Source organism: Salarias fasciatus, chromosome 13, assembly GCF_902148845.1.
Source record: "Salarias fasciatus chromosome 13, fSalaFa1.1, whole genome shotgun sequence".
Classification (NCBI taxonomy): Eukaryota; Metazoa; Chordata; class Actinopteri; order Blenniiformes; family Blenniidae; genus Salarias; species Salarias fasciatus.
In genome coordinates this window covers 13,447,813-13,468,293 of record NC_043757.1, presented here as the reverse complement: position 1 = coordinate 13,468,293, position 20,481 = coordinate 13,447,813, and the positions used below count along the sequence as shown (strand labels likewise).

At 43.0% G+C, this 20,481-nt stretch overlaps 2 protein-coding genes across 3 annotated transcripts in view; both read right to left on the bottom strand.

Annotated features, from left to right (window-relative positions):
* Positions 1 to 2,175: 2,175 nt before the first annotated feature.
* Positions 2,176 to 12,246, bottom strand: fbln7 (fibulin 7). Of its 2 annotated transcripts, none has more exons than XM_030106766.1 (8): positions 11,984 to 12,246; positions 9,956 to 10,121; positions 7,932 to 8,108; positions 6,133 to 6,258; positions 5,914 to 6,051; positions 5,256 to 5,393; positions 4,690 to 4,828; positions 2,176 to 3,228 (listed from the first exon to the last, which is right to left on the bottom strand). In XM_030106766.1, exons 1-8 carry the CDS (start codon positions 12,059 to 12,061, stop codon positions 2,856 to 2,858), a joined length of 1,335 nt encoding a protein of 444 aa, XP_029962626.1. In that variant the 5' UTR covers positions 12,062 to 12,246; the 3' UTR covers positions 2,176 to 2,855. The 2 variants fall into 2 exon arrangements, with proteins under 2 accessions (XP_029962626.1, XP_029962627.1); XM_030106767.1 differs by having other exon boundaries at positions 9,956 to 10,118.
* A 4,391-nt stretch (positions 12,247 to 16,637) lies between these two features.
* unc5b (unc-5 netrin receptor B) overlaps positions 16,638 to 20,481 on the bottom strand; it is a 48,335-nt gene continuing 44,491 nt past the window's right edge. Inside the window, exons 14-17 of the mRNA XM_030106083.1 lie at positions 19,759 to 19,908; positions 19,024 to 19,188; positions 17,663 to 17,841; positions 16,638 to 17,243 (exon numbers count right to left, since the gene is read on the bottom strand). Coding sequence (XP_029961943.1) covers positions 17,078 to 17,243; positions 17,663 to 17,841; positions 19,024 to 19,188; positions 19,759 to 19,908 — 660 coding nt within the window. The 3' untranslated portion in view covers positions 16,638 to 17,077. The remainder of the gene's footprint in view (positions 17,244 to 17,662; positions 17,842 to 19,023; positions 19,189 to 19,758; positions 19,909 to 20,481) is intronic.

Genomic DNA, 20,481 nt, shown 5'->3' with positions numbered 1-20,481 from the left:
AGTCCACAGGTGAGGAGGTGTCTGGATAATGTGAGTTTTCTTTTTTTTTTTTGTTGTTGTTTTCATGGTTGTCATGAGGAACTGGGCTTGAATTTTTCATCACTTATTCTCTTCCTTCTCAGGAAGTGTCCACACAAAGATGGAATTTCGTTGTAATTCGGGAGGCTTCTTGGTTCCTTGTCTGATCTTTTCAGTATTAATTTGGCAATAAAAATACATATTTTATTATGCTTGTGATTTCCTTGTTTCATCTAAGATGTACCTTTTTTTTTTTAAGGTGTTGAAAAATCCAAGATTTCAGGGGTTTAAGTATTTGCTTCGTGTGTGTTTTTTTCTTCATATTAAGGTCAGTGACATGTGTCTACAATATGTAGCCAGTTGAAGACAGTCAACAGTATATGTGGTTCAGTTTTGTAGTGATATTTTAAAACAAAAAAATAAATTGGAAATCTAGTGAGCAGCACTAGAGAAGGTTCTATTCATACATCCAGCCATCCTGCTCCGGGTTGCACAGGCTAGATCCACAATGACATTGAGTGAAACCAGAGTGCACGCTCATCTCCGTGGCCAACTTCAAGTCACCAATTAACATATTATGGAAGCCATGGAAGGAAAGTATCCGGGGGAAAAAAAAAAAAAAAACGCATGCACATCCAAGGAAAACATGCAAACTACACGAGCAAGAATGTACGACTGATCAAAACCCAACTGTGCTTCATGAGTTTATCGTGTTCATCACAGTGACACTTCAACTTTTCAGTGCAGGGACCTTCTGCCTGCCTTCCTGCCTTCCTGCCTTCCTGCCCTCTCACATATGTGCGGATGTGTTCCAAATACTGATTCCACGAGCCTGTTTTGTGTTGAGATGGTACTCCATGAAGGCCATTCCATCCGTGTAAGTTTCTGGGCCATTTCACTTCAAAACCACATCTGACTGTGCGCTCGCAAACAAAGTGAAGGGATTTCTCCGTGTGCCGTACATGTTGTGCTCAGATTTTGTCATCTGTGGAGACTTAAGACGTTTTCAATTAGGTTTTTTTTTTTTTTTTTCTTGATAAGCCGTTTGGTTAAGAGATTTATTTTGTAGCAGCAGGAGATGGGTAATTCTGTTAATTGAAAAACTTTAATTTTGTGTGTTCCAATACGCTATTCGCATAGATTTATTGCATGTGTAGGAATAAAGAGAGAACGGAATGTTCAGGAGGCCCCCATACACGACGTAACTGTATTCCAGGATTTAAAAGTAATTAAGAGTAGTTCAAGTATGAACAATCTCCTTGAAGTTGGAACTACTGTTGCCCCTGCCTTCCACTGCTGTCCTGAGATGCGAAGCACTGAAATTCCCCTTATTCTGCGGCTTCGATGTGAAACAAGTGCAAACGCTGTGCTGCTCTGACTTTGAGGCGGTCCTCACTGAATATTTTCACCATTACTCTGCAGCCGGTGGTCTGCGTTTGTTAGCTCCAGTTGTCTCTGGCAATATCCTTCTGCCCGTGAATGGACGAAACATGTGAACATCAAACGGCGCCGAGTGCGAGCCCGAAACAAAGGCCGCAATGTGAGCACCCCTTCGGTGTTTTGCAGCAAAGCGAAATTACGTCCACCGTTAAAAGCACGTGTGTCATTCCAGAGCTGCGAGGACCGTCGGTGGGGGGGGCATGCGTGTTTTGATTCTCACCATCAGCCCCACGCTGGACGCACGCAGCTCCTTTGGCCCCTTTTTATTGCAACGTAAACCCCTGGATGAAGAGGACGGAGTCCAGGAAGGTAAGACAACACATGTGGTGAGCATTAGTCTCTCTCTCTTTTTTTCCCCCCTCTAATACACTGAGATATGTTTTTTTTAATGTTACAGTTACAGCTGGCTGAAGGAAAATTAAAGAAAAACACTGGCAAGACTTTTTTTTGTTTCGAAAGGAAATGCTTTGACTTGTAAACCAACTCTCCAGGGGTTATATTAGAGAACTAATACACTTCTTTTCTAACTTTTTATTCCTTCTTTCAGAGAACCTTTTATAGGCGTCCAGCGTTCATTTATCACAGGTTTGCATTTCGGTCATTAAAAACCACAGTTCCAACAACTGCTGATCTAATGTTTGAACTGTCTTTATTTCAGAAATGAGATGATTAAATTCCCAGATAACTTGTGCAGTACACTGACAAACTTGGCAAATCATCATTGATTTCAAATAATATGGTAATATTTCTGGGTAACATATCAGGTAAAGTACTGTGTCTACTAATAAAAAAAAAAAAACAAAACATCCCTTAGTACTGTGAATGGTGCTTCTAAGAAAGCAAGTTAGTAAAAAACAAATATACAGTATATAATCAGAGAAAAACATGTGGCGTACAATATGTTACATTGTAAAAAAACAAAAAAACAAATTTCCAATAAATTAGAGCTGCAGGAGCACTAATGTCGTAAAGGGATTGCTAATGAGGAAAGCAGAGGCAGTGCATCAGCCCGGCTTGACCCTGAGCTACACAGAAGTGATCCAAGATGGACATCAAAAATGCAAAATGCGACATCGACAGCAGTAGCTGACAGTTATTCATCCGTCGAAGCATCTTTATCAGTGTTTTTCTTGGCTAAAATTGTTGTCTTCAAACACATAGTCAAATATCATCTTTTAAAGTGACAGGCAGCGTTTGTTTGGGATGAACTTTTCCATATTTCAGACCCATAATATTAAACATTTACTTGTCACTTTCTGACTCTTTTGGTAATCGGCCATAAACGAACACCAGCGGGCAACAGATTCATTTCTGAGAGGAGGTGAAGAAACAGTTTCAGAGGACGAAGTGCCCGCTCCACTTCTCTCCGGCCTTCAGTCCCGTCCCTCTCCGAGCTCTCAGAAGTTGTAGGGCGACACCAGAACGTGGACCCGGGCGACGTGCTTGGCCTGGAAGGCGCGGTCGGTGTACTCGGACATGTCCACGTCCACGCTGATCTCCTGCGGCCCGCGCAGCGGCTGGACCAGGATCAGCTCCCCGGTCTGCCGGTCCGACCGCTGCATGACGAAGATGCCCCGGGAGTTCCCGCCCACGATGCCGAAGCGCAGGCTGTCGGGCCCCGTGCGGCCCGGCGCCGTGGCGGTCGCCATGCGGAACAGGGTGGCGGGGGTCTGCAGGTTGGAGGGCAGCGACAGGTAGTGGAAGGACACGGTTTTCGGAGCCAGGTGGCAGGAGCGGCTGTCCATGGGGCAGGGGTTTCTCTCACACTGGCTGCAGGGTGAAAAAAAATGCACATATTAACCAGAATGCATCCCGTGTAGCTGCTTTTGAATCTAGACTTATTGAAACAAGGAAAAACATTACATAATAAATTTATCCCCGTGGGAAAGTGTTCCTAATCGTTTCTGTGTGACTGAGGAAGGGGCACACACACACACGCACACACACACGTCACAGAAGCAACACACTTTTCTTGAGAGTTGAAATGACAAAGACTCACAGTGACTAACAGACAATAAAAGCACCAATCATGATTTCAGGATCCATCTCCTATACCGTTTCCCCTTTAGATGAATTCATGATCACCAGTTAATCTCACATGCATGTTTTTGAACTGTGGGATAAAAACAGAGTATCCGGAGAAATCCCACACACAGGCACCATGCCGACTCCACACACAGAGGTCCGCACTCAAACCACTGCAGCGCCGTGTTTGAAGTATTTCACAAAGATATAAAACATTTTCTTTATGTTTCAAGGTCTTTTATTCAGGATGCATTATTTCTTATATGCGTTGACAAGAAGTAATTCTTTAAAAAGTAATAGATGGAGATTCACACTCGGAGTCAATTTATTATCGTCATCATTATGGAAATTCACGGTCTTAGATTTTAATATGTATTTTTTTAATGTGCTTTGGTGAAGCAGTTCACTGTAGGAGGGAGAGAAAGATTTCATCTCTTCTATTACAATCTGGAAAACTTATATTAATATCATTGACAATAATGGATTTAGAGTACCTGCATTTAATCCACTAGTTTTAGCGACCACATCCCAGACTATGTCATCTGAATATTTTCTGTTAAAAACATGTTTATCTATAACAGCATGACAACCTGGGAGGCTGTCTGGAGAGAAGTAAAAAAAAAAAAAATTATTTCACAAGAAAGTCAAGTGCAACATGAGTGCAACACTTCAATCGGCCTTTTGAAATTAATATTGAAAGTCAATGCACCAAAATGTTTGTGCATGTTCAGCTCTCTGAAATCTTACTTTTAGAAGTGAAAGTCAGACCGGAACTGATGTTTGGTTTCTAGTGCTTCAGAAAAGTTCAATTAACTTGGCAGCGGGTGATTTATTTTCTTCTCCGTGGCCAGGCCCGGGTTAAATGTTATTTCTACCAACTGCAAGGATTGGCGAAGCCTCCCAAATAAGTCCCAGCTTGGATGAAAGCTGAGCGTACCTTTAAAATGTTTGGGTGACGAACTCTGAGGCTGTCACGCCATCCTCAGATGTATACAGTGACAGACCTTTCTCCCGCACATATTTTTAGCTGCTGCGCGTGGAGACAGACGCGGGGATTTGATTACTGTCACACCTGAGAACAGAAACCCTTTTACCTCTGCCAGAAAGTCCTTAAGTGCTTCACTGATCTGACTCACTGAAATGTGAAAGATGAGATCCTAATTAAAAAAAGTTCCTCCGACAAAATGCCGGATTTCAACTACTTACAAGGGAGATGTCTTGACGTAGCTTATGTTGCCATGGGAACGGGGACAGTCTGGGTTGACGCACTGGAAGCCTCCCCCCGTGTTGATGCAAGTCGTCCCTCGGCTGCAGTTGTGCTGCTGGCTTAGACATTCGTCCACATCTGGAAGACAAACAGCAGAGGCATGCAAGAGCGAGGAGCAAGGAGAGACACTTGCCAGACTGACTCCCTGCTTCCTAGTTACCACGGCGGGTGTGTGAGCGAGGGGGCGGGGGGGGGGGGGGGGTGCACAGCTCCTTATTTTGGCTTTTTTAGTTTAGTCTCCTGCAAACGCCTCATGTCCCAAAGATCCCCTCAGCTCGGAAAAGGTGAGGTCATTCATTCCACTGGCAAGCAGTGAAAGCTACAGGGGCGAAAATGAAAGTGGGAGCGAGGTTTGAGGTTTACAGGCATCGCTGCAGAAGCTGAAATCTCTGCTGCTAAAAGCTCTTCATCTTTCTAAATCACAGGTATTTCTCTCTGGGCAGCCCGATCTGCAGCCGGGCTCGGTGAATGAGCCTTTGTCCTCTGTTCCCCCCGTGTCACTCACCCTCGCAGCTCCGCCCGTCCGGGAGCAGCTTGTAACCGCTGGGGCAGGAGCAGCGGTACGAGCCGGGGACGTTCACACACTCGTGGATGCACAGTTTGCCTCCCTGGTCCAGCCGGTACACTTCACACTCGTTTACATCTGTCAAGGAACCCAAAAAAATAACATGCACGCTGAAACTCAGCGAAGGCATCGTTCATGAGAAACATCACAGGACAAGTCGTTAATGCCAGTAATCGACACTCTTAGAGAAACCCAGGCACGGTGTTGGTGTTGGTCTCCTCCGGGGGCCTTTCCTTGCTCCACTAGCATCTTATAAATCAACACGTATGCCGTAAGACTTATTTTTGAAATGTTGCTCAAAAGCCACTGAACTATGACCTAAATTGGCGCTAATCAGCTTGTGACCTCTCAAGAGGCTTATTTTGTTTGTCACATTCTGGCCGTACTGATTACTCTCATTTGCAGCCACATTAATTAGCAGCGGTGAAAGATCCAGGTATATTTTGGGCTGCGGAGCCCTCAGAAGTTCTCGGCTTTGCCCTGCAGAGATGTTGTGAAGCCAGGCCTCCAGCACAAAGCGCCTGCTCGGAGGCTGACCTTACCTGGGAGAGCTCTCCCCACGGGGGATCAATTAAGTTGACACATAATTACAGCTCACCCTGACAGATGCTGTTGTCGGAGGTGCCACTCATGTGAAATCCTGCATCGCAGCTGCAGTGCTGGGCCTGGTTCACTTGGGCACAGCGAGGCCTCCTGCTGAACGCCGGGTCATTCATTACGCTCCACTCGGGTGGTGCTGAGTATAGGAGGAAAACATGAACGTTGGAGTTGACCCCAAGGAAAAAGAAAAAAACGCCTGTCGAACTGAACTACTGACCTGTCTGGGTCTGATGCTGGCAGTGAGAGCCGGTCCAGTTCTGGGGGCAGGTGCATTTGTACTGGTTGACTCCTTCCACACAGGTGCCTCCATTTTGGCAGGGATTACTTGCACATTCACTGATGTCTGGATATGCAGGAGAGAATAGCTTGAACTATAGTGTGTGTGTGTGTGTGTAGTGTGTAGTGTGCATACTGCATTTCTTACTTGTCTTATTTTTTTGGGGCTTATGCTGTGAGTGTTTTTCTTACTGTCAAGCTACATAAATTTCACCTTTGCATTTCAAAAATGGTCAAAAAGCAAAGGATTTGTAGCTCACTTCTACTGGTAATGCAGCTTCTCAGCACCTTTTAAAACACACAAGAATATTAAAAAAGCTGCCAGACATTGAAGGTTGAAAGCATCTTGGAAAAATAGACAAACACACACTTCTTCCAATTCCAAATGAATTCAGCCATAAAACGGTTGAAATCTGTCCGAATGCTTTGGTCACTCTTGGCCAGCGTGAAGATAAGTGCTTGGTGAAGTTTTCAGAATGAAAAAGCTGTAATGTCCTGCCTGCAGCTGTACGCTGTAAGGAGAAAGGCATCCTGATATTAAGTCCTGCTTCAAGCTTCTTTTTTTGGAGAAGTATGAAAGGCCTATTTTAATAACTTATACTTAAGACTGAGTACTGGTATTGCCATCATGGGTACAGCGTATTAGCCAGGCCTTTTGATTTTTCTTTTTCAAGCAGCATCGTGAAAATGTTGACAGCAGCGGAGGGCGGGATGAAAATGACCCTGATCCCATAATGTTCCCTAAAATTCGTGAACAAGCAAACAGGTAGTGTATAATGCCTTAAGCGCTGACTGTTGTGAAGGAGCTTCGAATGATAACGAGCTTCTCTGATTTTCGTGCCGTTTCCCCAGAGGCCACCGCCGGGTCACAACATGAAACGGCCCACTTCACCCTGCCAGATATTTTTAAACTCTCTTCAGCTTTAAAGTTGCTCACACTCTGTGAATACCGCTTTTCGAGCATACCTAAATTTAGAGCGCGTGCGCCGGGGCCGAGGAACACGAACAGCGATAATACTGTGCAGAGTCGAGCCGCCCCGTGTTGTTTCAAGCATGAATGTCAATAAACGTGTGCACATGTTCGACCGGTCGGAATTTCTGGACGAGCGCCACCAGCGGAGTCTGAAGAAGCTATCAGCAGCGTGCTTAGCATACTTCAGTGCTATCAGACTGGAGCGTGGGTATAATGCCTGGACCTAACCCCGTCCCGCGGGACGGCTGTCAACGAAACATGAGCAAGGAGCAGGGATTTATCTTACAGTAGTCAGGCCGGTGTTGGTAATGAGGAGGAGAGACCTGCAGGGGAAAGCACCCCACAGTGGAATGCGGTACAGGTGTTTTTCTGTGTTCGGAGACATTTAATGCCATTTTAACGAGGGTTTCATTCAGTGCACCGAGCGGCTCCAGACACTCCGAAGAATGGCTCTTTTCTTCGCCTCTTATCTGTGTGTGCAGAGCTCGGCTCGCCGTCTGAGATGCCGTCTCTGGCAGCCTGGCATTCAGGCACCGTTGAGCTAAGGTCACCCTTAAATAGGTGTAGGGATTTTTTTTTTTCCCCCTCAGTAGCAAATAATATAGGAATTCGGGCTCAAAACATTCCAACAAATTCTTCACAGATGGCATTCCTCACCTGAGCCTGATGGAGCTCCGCTCTCACATTTTGTGAAAAAGGGATTTGTGGGAAAGTTAATGAATCTACGAATGCTCGCTCCTTCTCGACAAACTGGCGGCGAGGCTCACCTTTACAGGTGGCGCTGGCGCCGGTCCAGGTGCCGTTGTCACGGCAAACACGCGTGGCGGCGCCGACAAGGTAGTAGCCCTGGGTGCAAGTGAAGTGAACCTCGTGTCCCACGAAATACTTTGAGCCAAACTTGGTTCCGTGAGCGGGGACTTCCAGGGTGGGGCAGGTGATGGGGGCTGTGGGAGAGAGAGAGAGAGAGAGAGAAGGAGAGAATGAGAGGAAGCCCGGTCACATGTGGAATAAGCCGCCCGACATCCTCTGGCATTCTCTGCCTCAGGACATACACGTGTCACAGGAGCTCTCATGGGAAAAGGCGATTCAAAGGCCTTATTTGCCGTCGGCTGGGAGACGTCCGGCCATTTTCAGGAGTCAGAGTCGCAGAATCGCTGTGTGTTGTGAAAGCCACTTTTATAAAGTTTGAAAAGTGCATAAATACTTTACACAATAGATTACACATATGGCTTTATGGGATTTTTATGCTACTTCCAGCACAGAGACATAAAAAAATCACCTATTGTTTTAGCCTTCAGAGAAAACTAAACATTTCAGATGCTGTACTGCAACCAATTCCGTCCCACTGTGCTCTTTGTAGAGACACAGAATTGTGAATTTAAAACAATAAACTCCAGCAGCTGACATTTTTATATGTGGATTTTTGGATTTAGAAATTGTCTGTGCAATAAAAAGCAGTATTGTAAACCTTTTCTCTTGTCTTTTCTAATTTTCTTGAGCCTTTATTGGTGTTGAAGTTAAATATCAGCTTTCTCCTGTCCTGCCAAGTATTCTCCACGGAATCGTGAACCGCGCCAGTCCATCACGAACAAATTGGTCTCAGCATCTGGTGCCAAACAATACACTTTCCCAAATCCACTTCCCCCGTCAAGCATGCTGTTCTGTAATCGAGATGGCTGCGCACTGATGGATAACTACCTAATCCCGTGATACACGACGCCATAAGTGGTTTAAACTTCAGCTTCAAACGAGCGAATGTTTCTGAAATGCTGTAAATCCATCATCAGTCCTTCACTGAATCACTGAACAAACATCACTAATACCACAGGTGCATATAAAACGCTTGCAGGAACTGTGGAAAAAGAAAAAACCAATAAAACGGAATGAATACCCAGTGTTTACATGACAGCTGGAACTTATTCGTCTGTTAGATATGCAGTTTGAGAAAAGTTATCAGTTGCCTTGATTTCACAGCATAGACCTAACACACTCTCTCCTCCATGTTTAGAAATATTTCAATTATTTTTACCAGTTCATTGATTGATACTAAGGGTGGAAAATACATTTTGGTCACGGTATAAAGTTATCGATGAAATCTGGTCATCATGTATTGTTTTACAATCATAATTTCACAGGCTTGACACAAAATGTAAAGTCTAAATAAGAACCAGAAGCAACGGTTGGAAACTCTTACAACAGATCAGACGATAAAAATAAGACATTTGAGTCCCTTGTGAAGAGGATGAGCTCACTTGAAGAATGGAAGTTGAGATAACGAAAACACGTTTTCAACAAACGTAGATGAGACTTTGAAAAAAACTTTAAAATGTTTAAGAACACAGCTCACTGTAAAATCCACGAGTGCTAAATAAAACTGGGTCATGCAACTAATGAGGGGAATATTGAATAGTCCAAGAAGTGTTATCCAAAACAAAAGCTGAATTTAAGAATAATAATAAAAAAAACAATATTAAAACTTTACCTTTTCTGCACATCATCTTAATATTATTGGAATGAAGGTTTTAATGAAAAAAGGCAATAAAGATAATAAATGAGAGTGAAAGCATCTTTTATATCAAAGTAAAAAACAAAAAGAAAGTTTATAAAACCTACCAGTGACTAATAAATAAGACTTTTATGACTGAAGAGGACTTTTTGCTTTTCCCACTCAAATCAGCTGCAAAGGCTCCGGCAAAAAGCTCGTAAAGATGACTAATGATTATTATGAGGATGGAGAGGGTAACTGTGGAGATGCTGGTGGGTTTGTGTTTGTTTTCTGTCTCTGACTCACCGGCCGACTGGTCCGCTTGAGGTAACTTGGAGACGGAGTTCTGCAGAGTGGCCAGCTTTGACTTCATGATCCGCAGGCCCTCGGTAAACCGGATCTCCTGGCCTTTCAGAAACTTCTCCATTTGACGCAGCACCCCGACCACCTGGTGCTTATCCATGCACGTCTGCTGCAGTAAACAGAGCTAAGAGCTGTGAAACAATCTCGGTAAAGCGCTCAATAATGAATTTCCAGAGAGCAGGTCTCAGGATGCTTCGAACTTAGTTGAATTTACAGCAGGTGCTCTCAAAATGTGTGAGGATGAGGATGAGTAACCTCCAGCTTCAACCACACTGCTTCCTCCAGTCTAAATGTTCTGTGACTTCCATCAAACTGTTTTGATAGAAATGAATGTGTTTTCCCTGGTGATTGTTAATCAGGTTTTCTTCTGTTCTTTCCACTCAAAAAGAAAATTGTTTATTTGGCTTAAATAGTGTTTATCCAGCAGCCCCCAAAGTGCTTAACACTGTTAATCGCATTCACCCATTCACACACACCAAAGGTGGAGGCTGCCATGCAAGGTACTCAGCCCATCCATACACGGGAGCATTGAGGGGCTCAGTGCCTTGCTGAAAAGCACTTAAACATATCGAGATGGGGAATCAAACCTTCCAGATGAAAGACGGCCACTCTACCATCTGAGCCAGAGCTACCTCAAATAAATAAGGGGGGGGAGAAATCCACTTGGGAAGCAACATTTCAGTGACCCAGAGACTCCTCCTGCTGCTGCACCCTGACCCCACCTCCCAAAGCCCTCTGCTGCCCTCCAACACACACTTTGAGATCCACTGACTTCCAGTAAGCTGTGAATAAATATTATGGTGCAGCTGTAGGAAATTATGTCATTACAGTCAAATTCATGTTCGCAGTGGGCACACAGTCCTCAGGGTTATAAAACCATATAGGTAAAAAAAAAAAACAAAAAAAAACTGCACATTATGTAACACTTTCATGTGACAAGACTCATTAGTGAGATGTCTTTATTGCACCCAAAAAAATGCCTGAACTCCCCTTAAAGCTATTGCTTTCCATCAGACCTGCTTGCACACACTTGATAAATTCTTTGCCCTGAGCTCTCTTCTTCTTCTCCTCCTCCTTCTTCTTGCTTCCTTCACTCTCTCTGCCACAACCTCAGCGGAGGACACAGCTGGACCAAAGCTGTCTGGCAGATGTCAGTGGGACCTAAGTCCAAAATGCTGTTCCTCTGTATATTTTGCATGGCGGTAGGAAGGAACTGGCTCATTGGATAATCCTGAATGGGGAAACTGAAAATAGCATGGGTGCCACAGGGAGTTGCTTTGAGGAGAACTCTTGTCAAGCCATTACAAAGTTCCTCAGAGAGAGAGAGAGAGAGAGAGAGAGAGAGAGGGAGAGAGAGAGAGAGAGAGAGAGAGAGAGAGAGAGAGAGAGAGAGAGAGAGAGCGAGCCTCTAATCCTTTCAGGAGGCTTTATTAATCACATGCTCATTGGAACAGTTTCCCTGAGCAGCATACCTTAAATTCCTGCACTGGTATTTTTGGGGGCTTTGTTCAATAACAACTAGCCTCGGTGCATTAAAATTCATTGCGCACGCAGTTTGGACCTGTGCAAAGAAGTGAGAAAGTGGTCCTCTGTTTTTACCTGCCCCCCCCAGGGAAAGTGGAAATACCATCTGTCGAGAAGACACGAGAGGATTCACGTCCTCCTGCAATAATGCTTTGAAATGAAATCATACGGTATCAGATTTTTTTTTTTTTTCTCAGTTGAAACTTGAGATTCGGATCTCAAAGCTGAAAGAAATAACAGAAAACGGCACAGTTCGTGCGCATATTCATAAGCAGGGCTGATGCCGGATAAACTAATGAAAACATATAACATTACAGCTATGGGAAAAAAAAAGTAATACTGCGGAATATGGTTCGCACCGAGACACTGACAGATAGAGAAGCAGCATGTGTGAGCCAGTTTGTTCAGGTGTCATATGTTCGTGCGTAAAAAGCGCTCAGATCATACCTGCACGGTGGCGCGGCCGCTTTGCACAGCTGTCAGACACAGCAACAGCAAACACCTGCGTGGAAAAGATAGAGCCATCTCTGAAGTCCGGCGGTCACTGATGTTCTCAAGGGTTTAGAAGTCTCCTCCTTTATGGCTCTGCGTTGAAATATCTCCAAATTAAGTTTTCTACGCTTTTCGAGTTGCTCATCAGGTGGCGGGACAGAGACGAACCTCCCGCTGTTAAACTCTGTGCCCTCCTGGAAACTTTTAGACTCTATCTGCACACAAGCGGCGGCTCACTGCAGCCGAGCCTGCCTCCACTTTGGAACACAATCACATTTACCCCGGGAAGCTTTGCTGGACGTGAATACACGAGGCATTACGGTAAGGGAGCGAAGAAATGCCTCCAAAACAAAGCTCCATAGACTGTATTGAGAACCATCACAAGTCAGTTTCAAACCAAAACTCATCATTCCCCTTGTCATGTGATTTCACATCACTGCTGAAAATAGTATTAAAGTATAACTACTGCCTCATTGTAGGAGTTGTAATCTGTTGCATTTAAAAAGATTGATGAAACTGAAAAGGCACACTATTTTTGTACTTGAGGCAATGCAACATGCAAGAGTTCGACAGTAACCTATAAAGTACATCCTTGGAGAGTTTATGTAGAATCAAGCCATTACAATTTACCTTTGAATAAAATGCAATTTGGTAAGAAAATTGATTTTTTTTTATGTTAAAAGGGCCTCCAGAAAAAAGAAACTTAAAGGCAATAAAAATCTAGATTCAAGGGTTTAAATATCATTACAAATTGTATTAGGATTTGGAAATTGGCCAATTTGGTCATATGATGGAAATTGTGATTAAAAATAAGTGAGATTTCATACTTGAAAAAACAAAAATACAAAAATCAATATAAATATCACAACATAATTGCAGCAGTGTGGCAGTTTGTTTATTGCTGGTATGGCTGTAAATAACACACTAATCCCTGTCTTGACTTGCATTACATGTGAATACATCCTGAATCACTCTCTTGTGTTTGCAGAGTTAAATGCATTAAATGAGTGTGCTGTTGTGGTGTAATGTGCCATGTTTACATCAGAGACTGTCTCTTTGCAACTTTTCTGTATGGAAAATGTGCTGTTTTTATCGACCTCTGATAAATTCAACATTTCTTGGCTTCTGGCTTCACATATAAAGTAGAAGATTGAGCTGTTGGAGGTCGTTTGTAAAAATCTTCTGAGTAATGTCCGGCGCTCAGTAAATGATGAAAAAGAAAGAGATATAAGGAATGGGGAATTGCAGCAAATGTTATTCATAGCCATGGCTTGATGGAAATGACAAATTATAGCTTAATGTCCTTTCAGAGCTCATTTTTAAAGAGCACCTAAAGATATGATGATCATTACACCACTTCATGAACTAACGCCAGAGATATTGGATGCTTCTGTGGGGCCATGACTGCTGTGGGTGTCCATAATCTGCTTTTTTTTTTTTTATTTAAGTAAATCCAGGAGCTTCTTATCTGGTATGCATGCAGTACATTTTGGGATTCCCATTATGCATAATCGTCCAGAAGGGGGCGCTCCAGGACAGTCTATTTATCAGTGTTTTTAATTTAAATTAAAAAACTACAATAGTTTAGACTCCAAAGGAAAAAAACAACAAAAACAAAACAAGACTTCTCTTGTGGCTGGAGAGCAGGTTTTGAGGGATATTATCTCTGAACTGTCAAATATTAAATAAATCACTTGAAGAGATTCATAATTAAACTAGAGGCGTTGCATCCGCATACAGTACGACGATTACATGCCTTTTTTTTAATCTATTTTTCCCATGCGGGTTAACTTGATAAAAGCTGACCAAAAAGGTGAATTTCTTTGTGAAACTACAGTTCCGTCAATTAAGAGGAGCCCGGTTAGCTCATCTGCTGAAAGGTGGCACATTATTACTTAATTAGCAATGCATTTATTAAAACACGAGCGACGGGCTGCGTGCGTGGCATCAGGAGCACGCTGAGATGCACGCTCACGACGGATGACTCACTGGGATTTTTGTTCTTAATGTCTGTGTGTGCGCCTCATCTGTCGATTTCCCACACATCCTGCACACGTTAAAAAAAAAAAAAACATTAAAAAAAAACCTGAGGTTAAAATGCTCGATCGAAATCACCCAAGCCAATTCTTGAAGGCCACTATTAGTGTCTCTGAGACCTTGTTAATGTGAAGGCCAGACAGCTCGCCACTTAAAAGCTTTCAAAGCCAAATGGACCTAAAGGGAATTTTTCAGTGAGGTGTGAGGCGAGGAGGGACAGGTTGAGTTGCTTTTCTCTGAAAATGGGGTCTAATTGCCAAAACCACAGATGCAATTTAAAAGTAATTTAGTTGTATTGGCCAAAGCTGCCTCTAATTATCTCTTTAGATTTGTTGTGCTTAAAAAAAAAATGAAGATATTACCTGGTTGTACAAAAGACACACACATGCCATTGTTAAACTAAGAAATATAATTTATTGCATAAAAATTATATTTAGTTACAGGTAAGAAGGCTAGACATTTATTTACAATTGGTTCTTTACAGAGATAAAATAATGTCACTGAATCCATTTTTTTTTTTCTGTAATAAAAATGTCTGACTTCTTTGAACAAAGGCTAAAGTTTTTTCTTCATTAGGAGCAAGTGTGGATTCGATAGCATCACTCATCCAGAGATATGGCCGAAGATCCAGCAGACACTCAAGAAACACTGAAGTCTACAGCTCGCCAGTCCGCCACCAGAATCAAGGAAAGAAAGAAGGTCCTGCAGTGTTTTTTTGTCCTAAAGTACTCAACTGCGAGTGTTCAGGTATTTCCTCATGGCGAAGAGCTGCAGGGCACACGTTCATTGTTTTAGTCTTGTATTGTAGCTGTTGAGCCGCTTCGTTTCACTTTCCTCAAGGTGATTTTTTTCAGGAGTAGCTTCCAGGTCAGCGGTTCGATTCTTCCAATCCGGGACGAGCATCCCCGAAAAAAAACATCAAGACACTCTTTTAACCACTTCAGGATACAAAATCAAAACCCTGTCAATGTCCTGATCTGAAAAAATAGAATTACTCTTCCAGGAAAACAAAAGAAGTCGAAATGCTTCACTTTCCTTTTGTACTTGCATAGCACTTACAAAGAGAAATGACAGATCTTAAAAATGTGCAGATACTGTATGCGCACACCCGCGTGCCCACACATCCCCACACTCACACACAGTTCATTCACACAAAACAGCGACATGACTCACTGCTGAAGAGGAGGAATACTGCCTGTGTTTTGCTTTTGCTTTTTTTCTTCTTAGTGGTTTCGAAGATATAGGAATACTTTCTTTTTTTTTTGCTTGTAGGGACAAAAAGACTCAAAAATACATAACTGAAAGTGGTGACAATGTTACAGATGAGAGCATTTCAATTCCTGCCAAATAAACTCTGACAGAACAACATTGATAATGCAAACAACTTTTAAGGACCCTGACCACAAAGCAGGCAGCTTAATGAAACAGTTCGGCGATATGCAATCGAATTGAGAGAAGGGGAACGTAATGAGCTACGGAGCGATGTGTAGACATATGGACACATAGATAAGCAGAGGAACTGATTAGAGCATAATTCAGTTACTGTTGAGGTAAATTTCATGGTCCCTTGCTGCAGAGTTGATTGAAGGTAAGGCTTATCTGTTCTCTAATAAACAGCCTCCGGTTGCAGCAAAGCGAAACGTCTCCGACACGACAGCGGATTCCTGTCTGACCAACTCCAACTGTGTCTTACAGAGATTTTTTGACAATTTGAATTGATGCACAATATTTAAAGTAACATAAACATGGTTTTGTTATTCAAAACAGAGACATCCACCATGTAGCTAATGCTCCCATTCGGCCTGCTGCTCTAACAAGTAAAAAAAAAAAAAAAAAGATACTATACAAAGCAGCTCAGTAGCCTAAACAAGTGATATATGATAAAACAGGCTCTATATGATCTTAACATCAATGGAAATGAGATAAAAACAAACAAATAAACCAAAAATTGAGAAACAAACAATCCACAAATATGGATAATAAATTAAAGAGCGTTCCCCAAAGGAAACTTTTAAGGGACGGCCGTAAAGCTCTCCTGCAGCTCGCTCACAATGGATTTGAGTGTGGCAGAGCGACAGAGGAGTGCTGGGAGAGATGAAAGAGAAACACCCCTGCGAGTCGAAATGATATGCCAAGGCTTTGAGGCATTTGTTGGTACAATATAGAGAGTCAGTCTAGTTATCCGCCAATTGTCACACAAACTTTGCAATTCACCCACTTTCCAGAAAGAAGAGGCAGCTTTTCTTTCATCCCGAAAGCGATGGCGACTCAAACCTTGAGGGTTCGGTCCTGATGAGATTTGCCAACAGTCGGCGCGGTTAGACAAGAAGCCCTCGCCTGTCTGATTCGGAGTCGATTAATGACCACTTTGTCCGTGTGTGTCCTGGAGTGTGTGTGTGTATGTGTGTGTGTGTGGAACCTGGGCAGGCTGCAGGCAGGTTGGAGCTGCCCGTCTCTCACTAAACACCCAGAATGAATACGGAGAAAACAAAAGCCCCTGCCATGAGGTGAGATGATGTTAAATCATGCACTTTCATGCTGCTACTGAAACTTGGGCAATCTTCTGTTTGCGTTTTTTTTTTTTTTTTCCTTTTGTTTTCTGTTATCGTCTGTGCTTTCGCGCTCTGAATACATGGATTTGTTTGTCCTGAAGCGCTGGCTATTTATATACAAGTCAGTCTCAGCATTTTGAAGACAGTCAACGACACACCTGATAGACGACTTTACATCCATTTTTACGCCGTTACACCCACTAATTGATTTCTCCTCTTGCATTACTTTGCCGGATTCAAGCTGAATCGGGCTGGCGGCCGGACAGCCGCATGAGGACGAGTTATGGTCTGTCTCTGAAGTGGTTCTAACCATGGCCCAGTGAACGTGAGATGTGGCGAGTGAATCAACCAAAATGTCCCAAAATGACCTGCTCCAGTATGTGCATATTCATAAACCAGGTATTTCCGTCGTGGTGGCATGAAAACAAAAGTCTTGCTCGCTCGCGTGCTCCTTGACCAATCAACAGTCCCCGTCCGTCGTCATGACAACAAGCACCTCACTTTTGCCCATCTCTTCCAGTGCGGTCGCCAGAGAGACCAGGTCTGCGTCACCTTGGTGACAGGCTTCCCATAAGTCCAGCAAAACACCTGTGGGGCTGGGCTTTGTGGCAAAATAGTTCAAATACCTGAAAGGAAGAAAAGACGAGCCAAGCTGTGAGACATAATGGACCAAGAGCTGCGTCAACACCAAATTCCCAATTACTGCGAAAAAAAATCCTTTACTTTGACAGAATAACACTGATCTCTCATTAATTATATTTCACAATGCATGAAATCTACATACATTTCTATATATTAAACACTGTATCACATGCATGACTGAAACATATTCTTGGGTTTAATTTCCAAGATATGTAGATCAGAATCAGTATGGCAAAGAGTTTTTTTTTTCTTTCCTGCTGTTTGACTAAATTGAATTCACCTGCACCCAAAGTCAAGGCCTGCTCTTTAGACATCAAACAGCGTATATACAGTATACACACTAAATAACACAAAGGTACCGGCTGACAATGTGAAATATAGAAACCTGAGAGCCGGGTCTGACCTGTCGAAGCCCAGACTGCGAGCCAGTAGTCTCCAGTCACACCCTCGAGCACTTGGGGCATCCAAACTGGCACAAATCTTCTGACGGATGGAGTCAGGCAAGCGAAAGGCATAAGGTCCCACCTGAGAGGAAGGTAAGCAGGTACCTCCCGAAGGGAGGGGCGAGTGCGGCGGTAGAGTCTGTTTGGACAGGGAAAGCATGAAGCAAGGCCGTCAGATTCATTTTGATTGAAGAATCACAGTAAAATCAGAGCCTTTTTGTGTAAAAGCAGTAGAATTCATCAAGAAAATGTTCACATTTGGTGCAATTTTTACAAAACCTTTCAGCAACAATGTCAAAATCATCCCAGCACAGTGCCATTGATATTTCACTAATAAGAATGTAACTGGCTTCAACTGCAACATGTTACTGGAATTAGCATTTTATTTTTAGGTCTCGCTCTACTCAAGATCTGTTTGTATAAAATTGCGAGCAACTGTAATGCTGCGACCCTCCAAATGTGAGAGCTGATCTACTAATGAGACGCACTGAGAAACACATATGATAACACATGCTCACAGTTGCAAAAAGAAGTAAGTACTGAAGATCACACCAGATACTGAGATGAGTCTGTGTGAAAACATTAATGTAAAATGTGCAACGTGACTTCAAAACGTTCGAAGATGTTTTTGTTGGTTGTGATGCCGTCTCTTTATAATACGTTTGAAAATGATGTGCTAATTGGTTCAGCCTTAAGCAGAGGGACTCCGCTGTTATTGCGGTGAGAAGCATGACTTTTGTTTGTGAATCTTATAATGAGATATTTTCAGTGTTGCATCCTTTCTGAGGTCTTGCGAAACATTCCGAATCCTTTCTGTTGTAAACTTTCCCCCACTGCTTTGACTTCTGGACAAACCCTTGTCTCAGTTCTCTTTTTTTTTTTTTCTCAAGTCAATTTTTATTTGCTGCAAAGCTCCACAATGTTTGGTAGCTTCCTCTACCAACATGTCAAACACGACGGTATCACATTTCATTTTGAACTCAGCGCTCCATCCCCTTCACTCCACTCAAACGCAAGCAAACAAGCACTTCACAGTTCCAACTCGCACTTTCCGGCAGATTGTTCTCGTGTTAACAGGATTCAGAACCCTCATTTGAAAACTGCTGTTTGCGCCTGATATCGCCTCCTGGTGTTATTTTTAGTTGATCACCACAAAGCAAACGCAAAACGCAATACATTCTGTTTGTGTTAAATTCTTAATCTCACTGTGCACCAGAGCAAAGCAGAATTAAAATTCATTTTTGTTGTTTAATGTAACTCTTGCATTTTGTAAATCAGTGCAATTCCATATGCTTCACATTAAGATGAACTTCTGCATTACCTCCTGGATGTCTGTGTGCAGCTGGAATATCTGTCCCTCCCCTTCCACCTGCCGGACGCAGATCTTGCAGGCGAGCTGCGACACGGCCAGGCTGCCTCTCTCCAGGCTGAAGGTGCAGTGCAGGGGTCTCTGACTGCCGCTCCAGATGTGATAAAACGGTATCTCCTGCCACAGAAACAAAGAGCGATGAAGAAGAGAGCTTCAGAAAGGAGCCTCTGCAGAGTGTTTAAAGTGGCCTCGTCCTGAGCGGCACAATCTGGAAACATCTAGAACGCAGGATCCATTCATGAGATGTGCAAATCTCGCTATTTTGATAGAAGGTGTTTCAACCAACTGGGCCTCCCGGTGTCGAAGCACAATTTACTTCTACTAAGCATTGTCCATAAATTAGGGCCACTATCAGATTTTCAGCTTGTTTATTCAGGAGGGGTTCAGACTGCAATCTCATCGCTGCTGCCAAGAGAATGCAGGAGGGAGTTTCAGTGTTTACAACAACAGTGAATGGTATAAAGTCCAGCGGCTGTAAAGTTGCAGAGAAAATAGCCATTTTACTAGAGTTCACTAATGCAGCAACAGCTCATTAGATTTAAAGCAATGCTGAGAATCGTTCACAACTTTTATTATGCAAGCTGGAGGTGATTCGTGCCATATTCCAGGATCAGTCAAGCATCTCACTACTTTATAACATACTGGATTCATTGAACAGATAGTGCAAGCGGCGTTAGTGTCTGTCACCTGGTATTTGGCCAGAAGTTTGCTTCTCCAGTGAGTGTGAGGAATGTCGTGGATGGACAGGCGTAGATTGTGGTAGCTATCTTTGAAGAGCAGCGGCTTGGGATCTTCCAGCAAAACTCCGCCGAGGCTTCTCTCCAAATCCAGCACCTCCTGCACAAGGAGGAGAGCAAGTACGTTTTATCGCTGTTTCTAGATTTCACAAACGCATAATACAAAAAAAAAAGGTAATATTCTCTAAATGTTAAATGTCTCCAAAGGAGAGCGAACAGTCGAAAGCTGTTTGAACTTCAGCAGTCAGAAATCATGGAATCTGATGCCAGAAATCTGCACACAGTACGCCCATGTTCTGTATCTTGGCCAGTCTGTGAAGACTTTTTCAGATAAAAGTCCACTTTTCACTAGATGAAGCACTGAGAGTGCAGCCATGCTGAAGATACTGTCCAGAACCACGACGGAAATAAGTAATGTAAAATTTAATTTATTAGTTGAAGACATCTTTCTACATAATGCAAACAGAACATCCCTGTTACACTATAATAATAGTCCTTTTCATTTCCTGAAATGTTCTTTGACAATGCACATCCTGCTCTTATGCAGGATGTAAGATGGTCTTTAATTCGATTTCCTGCTTTTTTTTGCTTTGAGACTGTTGAGACATGTACATTACTGAATAAATTCAAACCGTACACTATAAAAGTGATTTCTTACTTCGCCTGATAAATA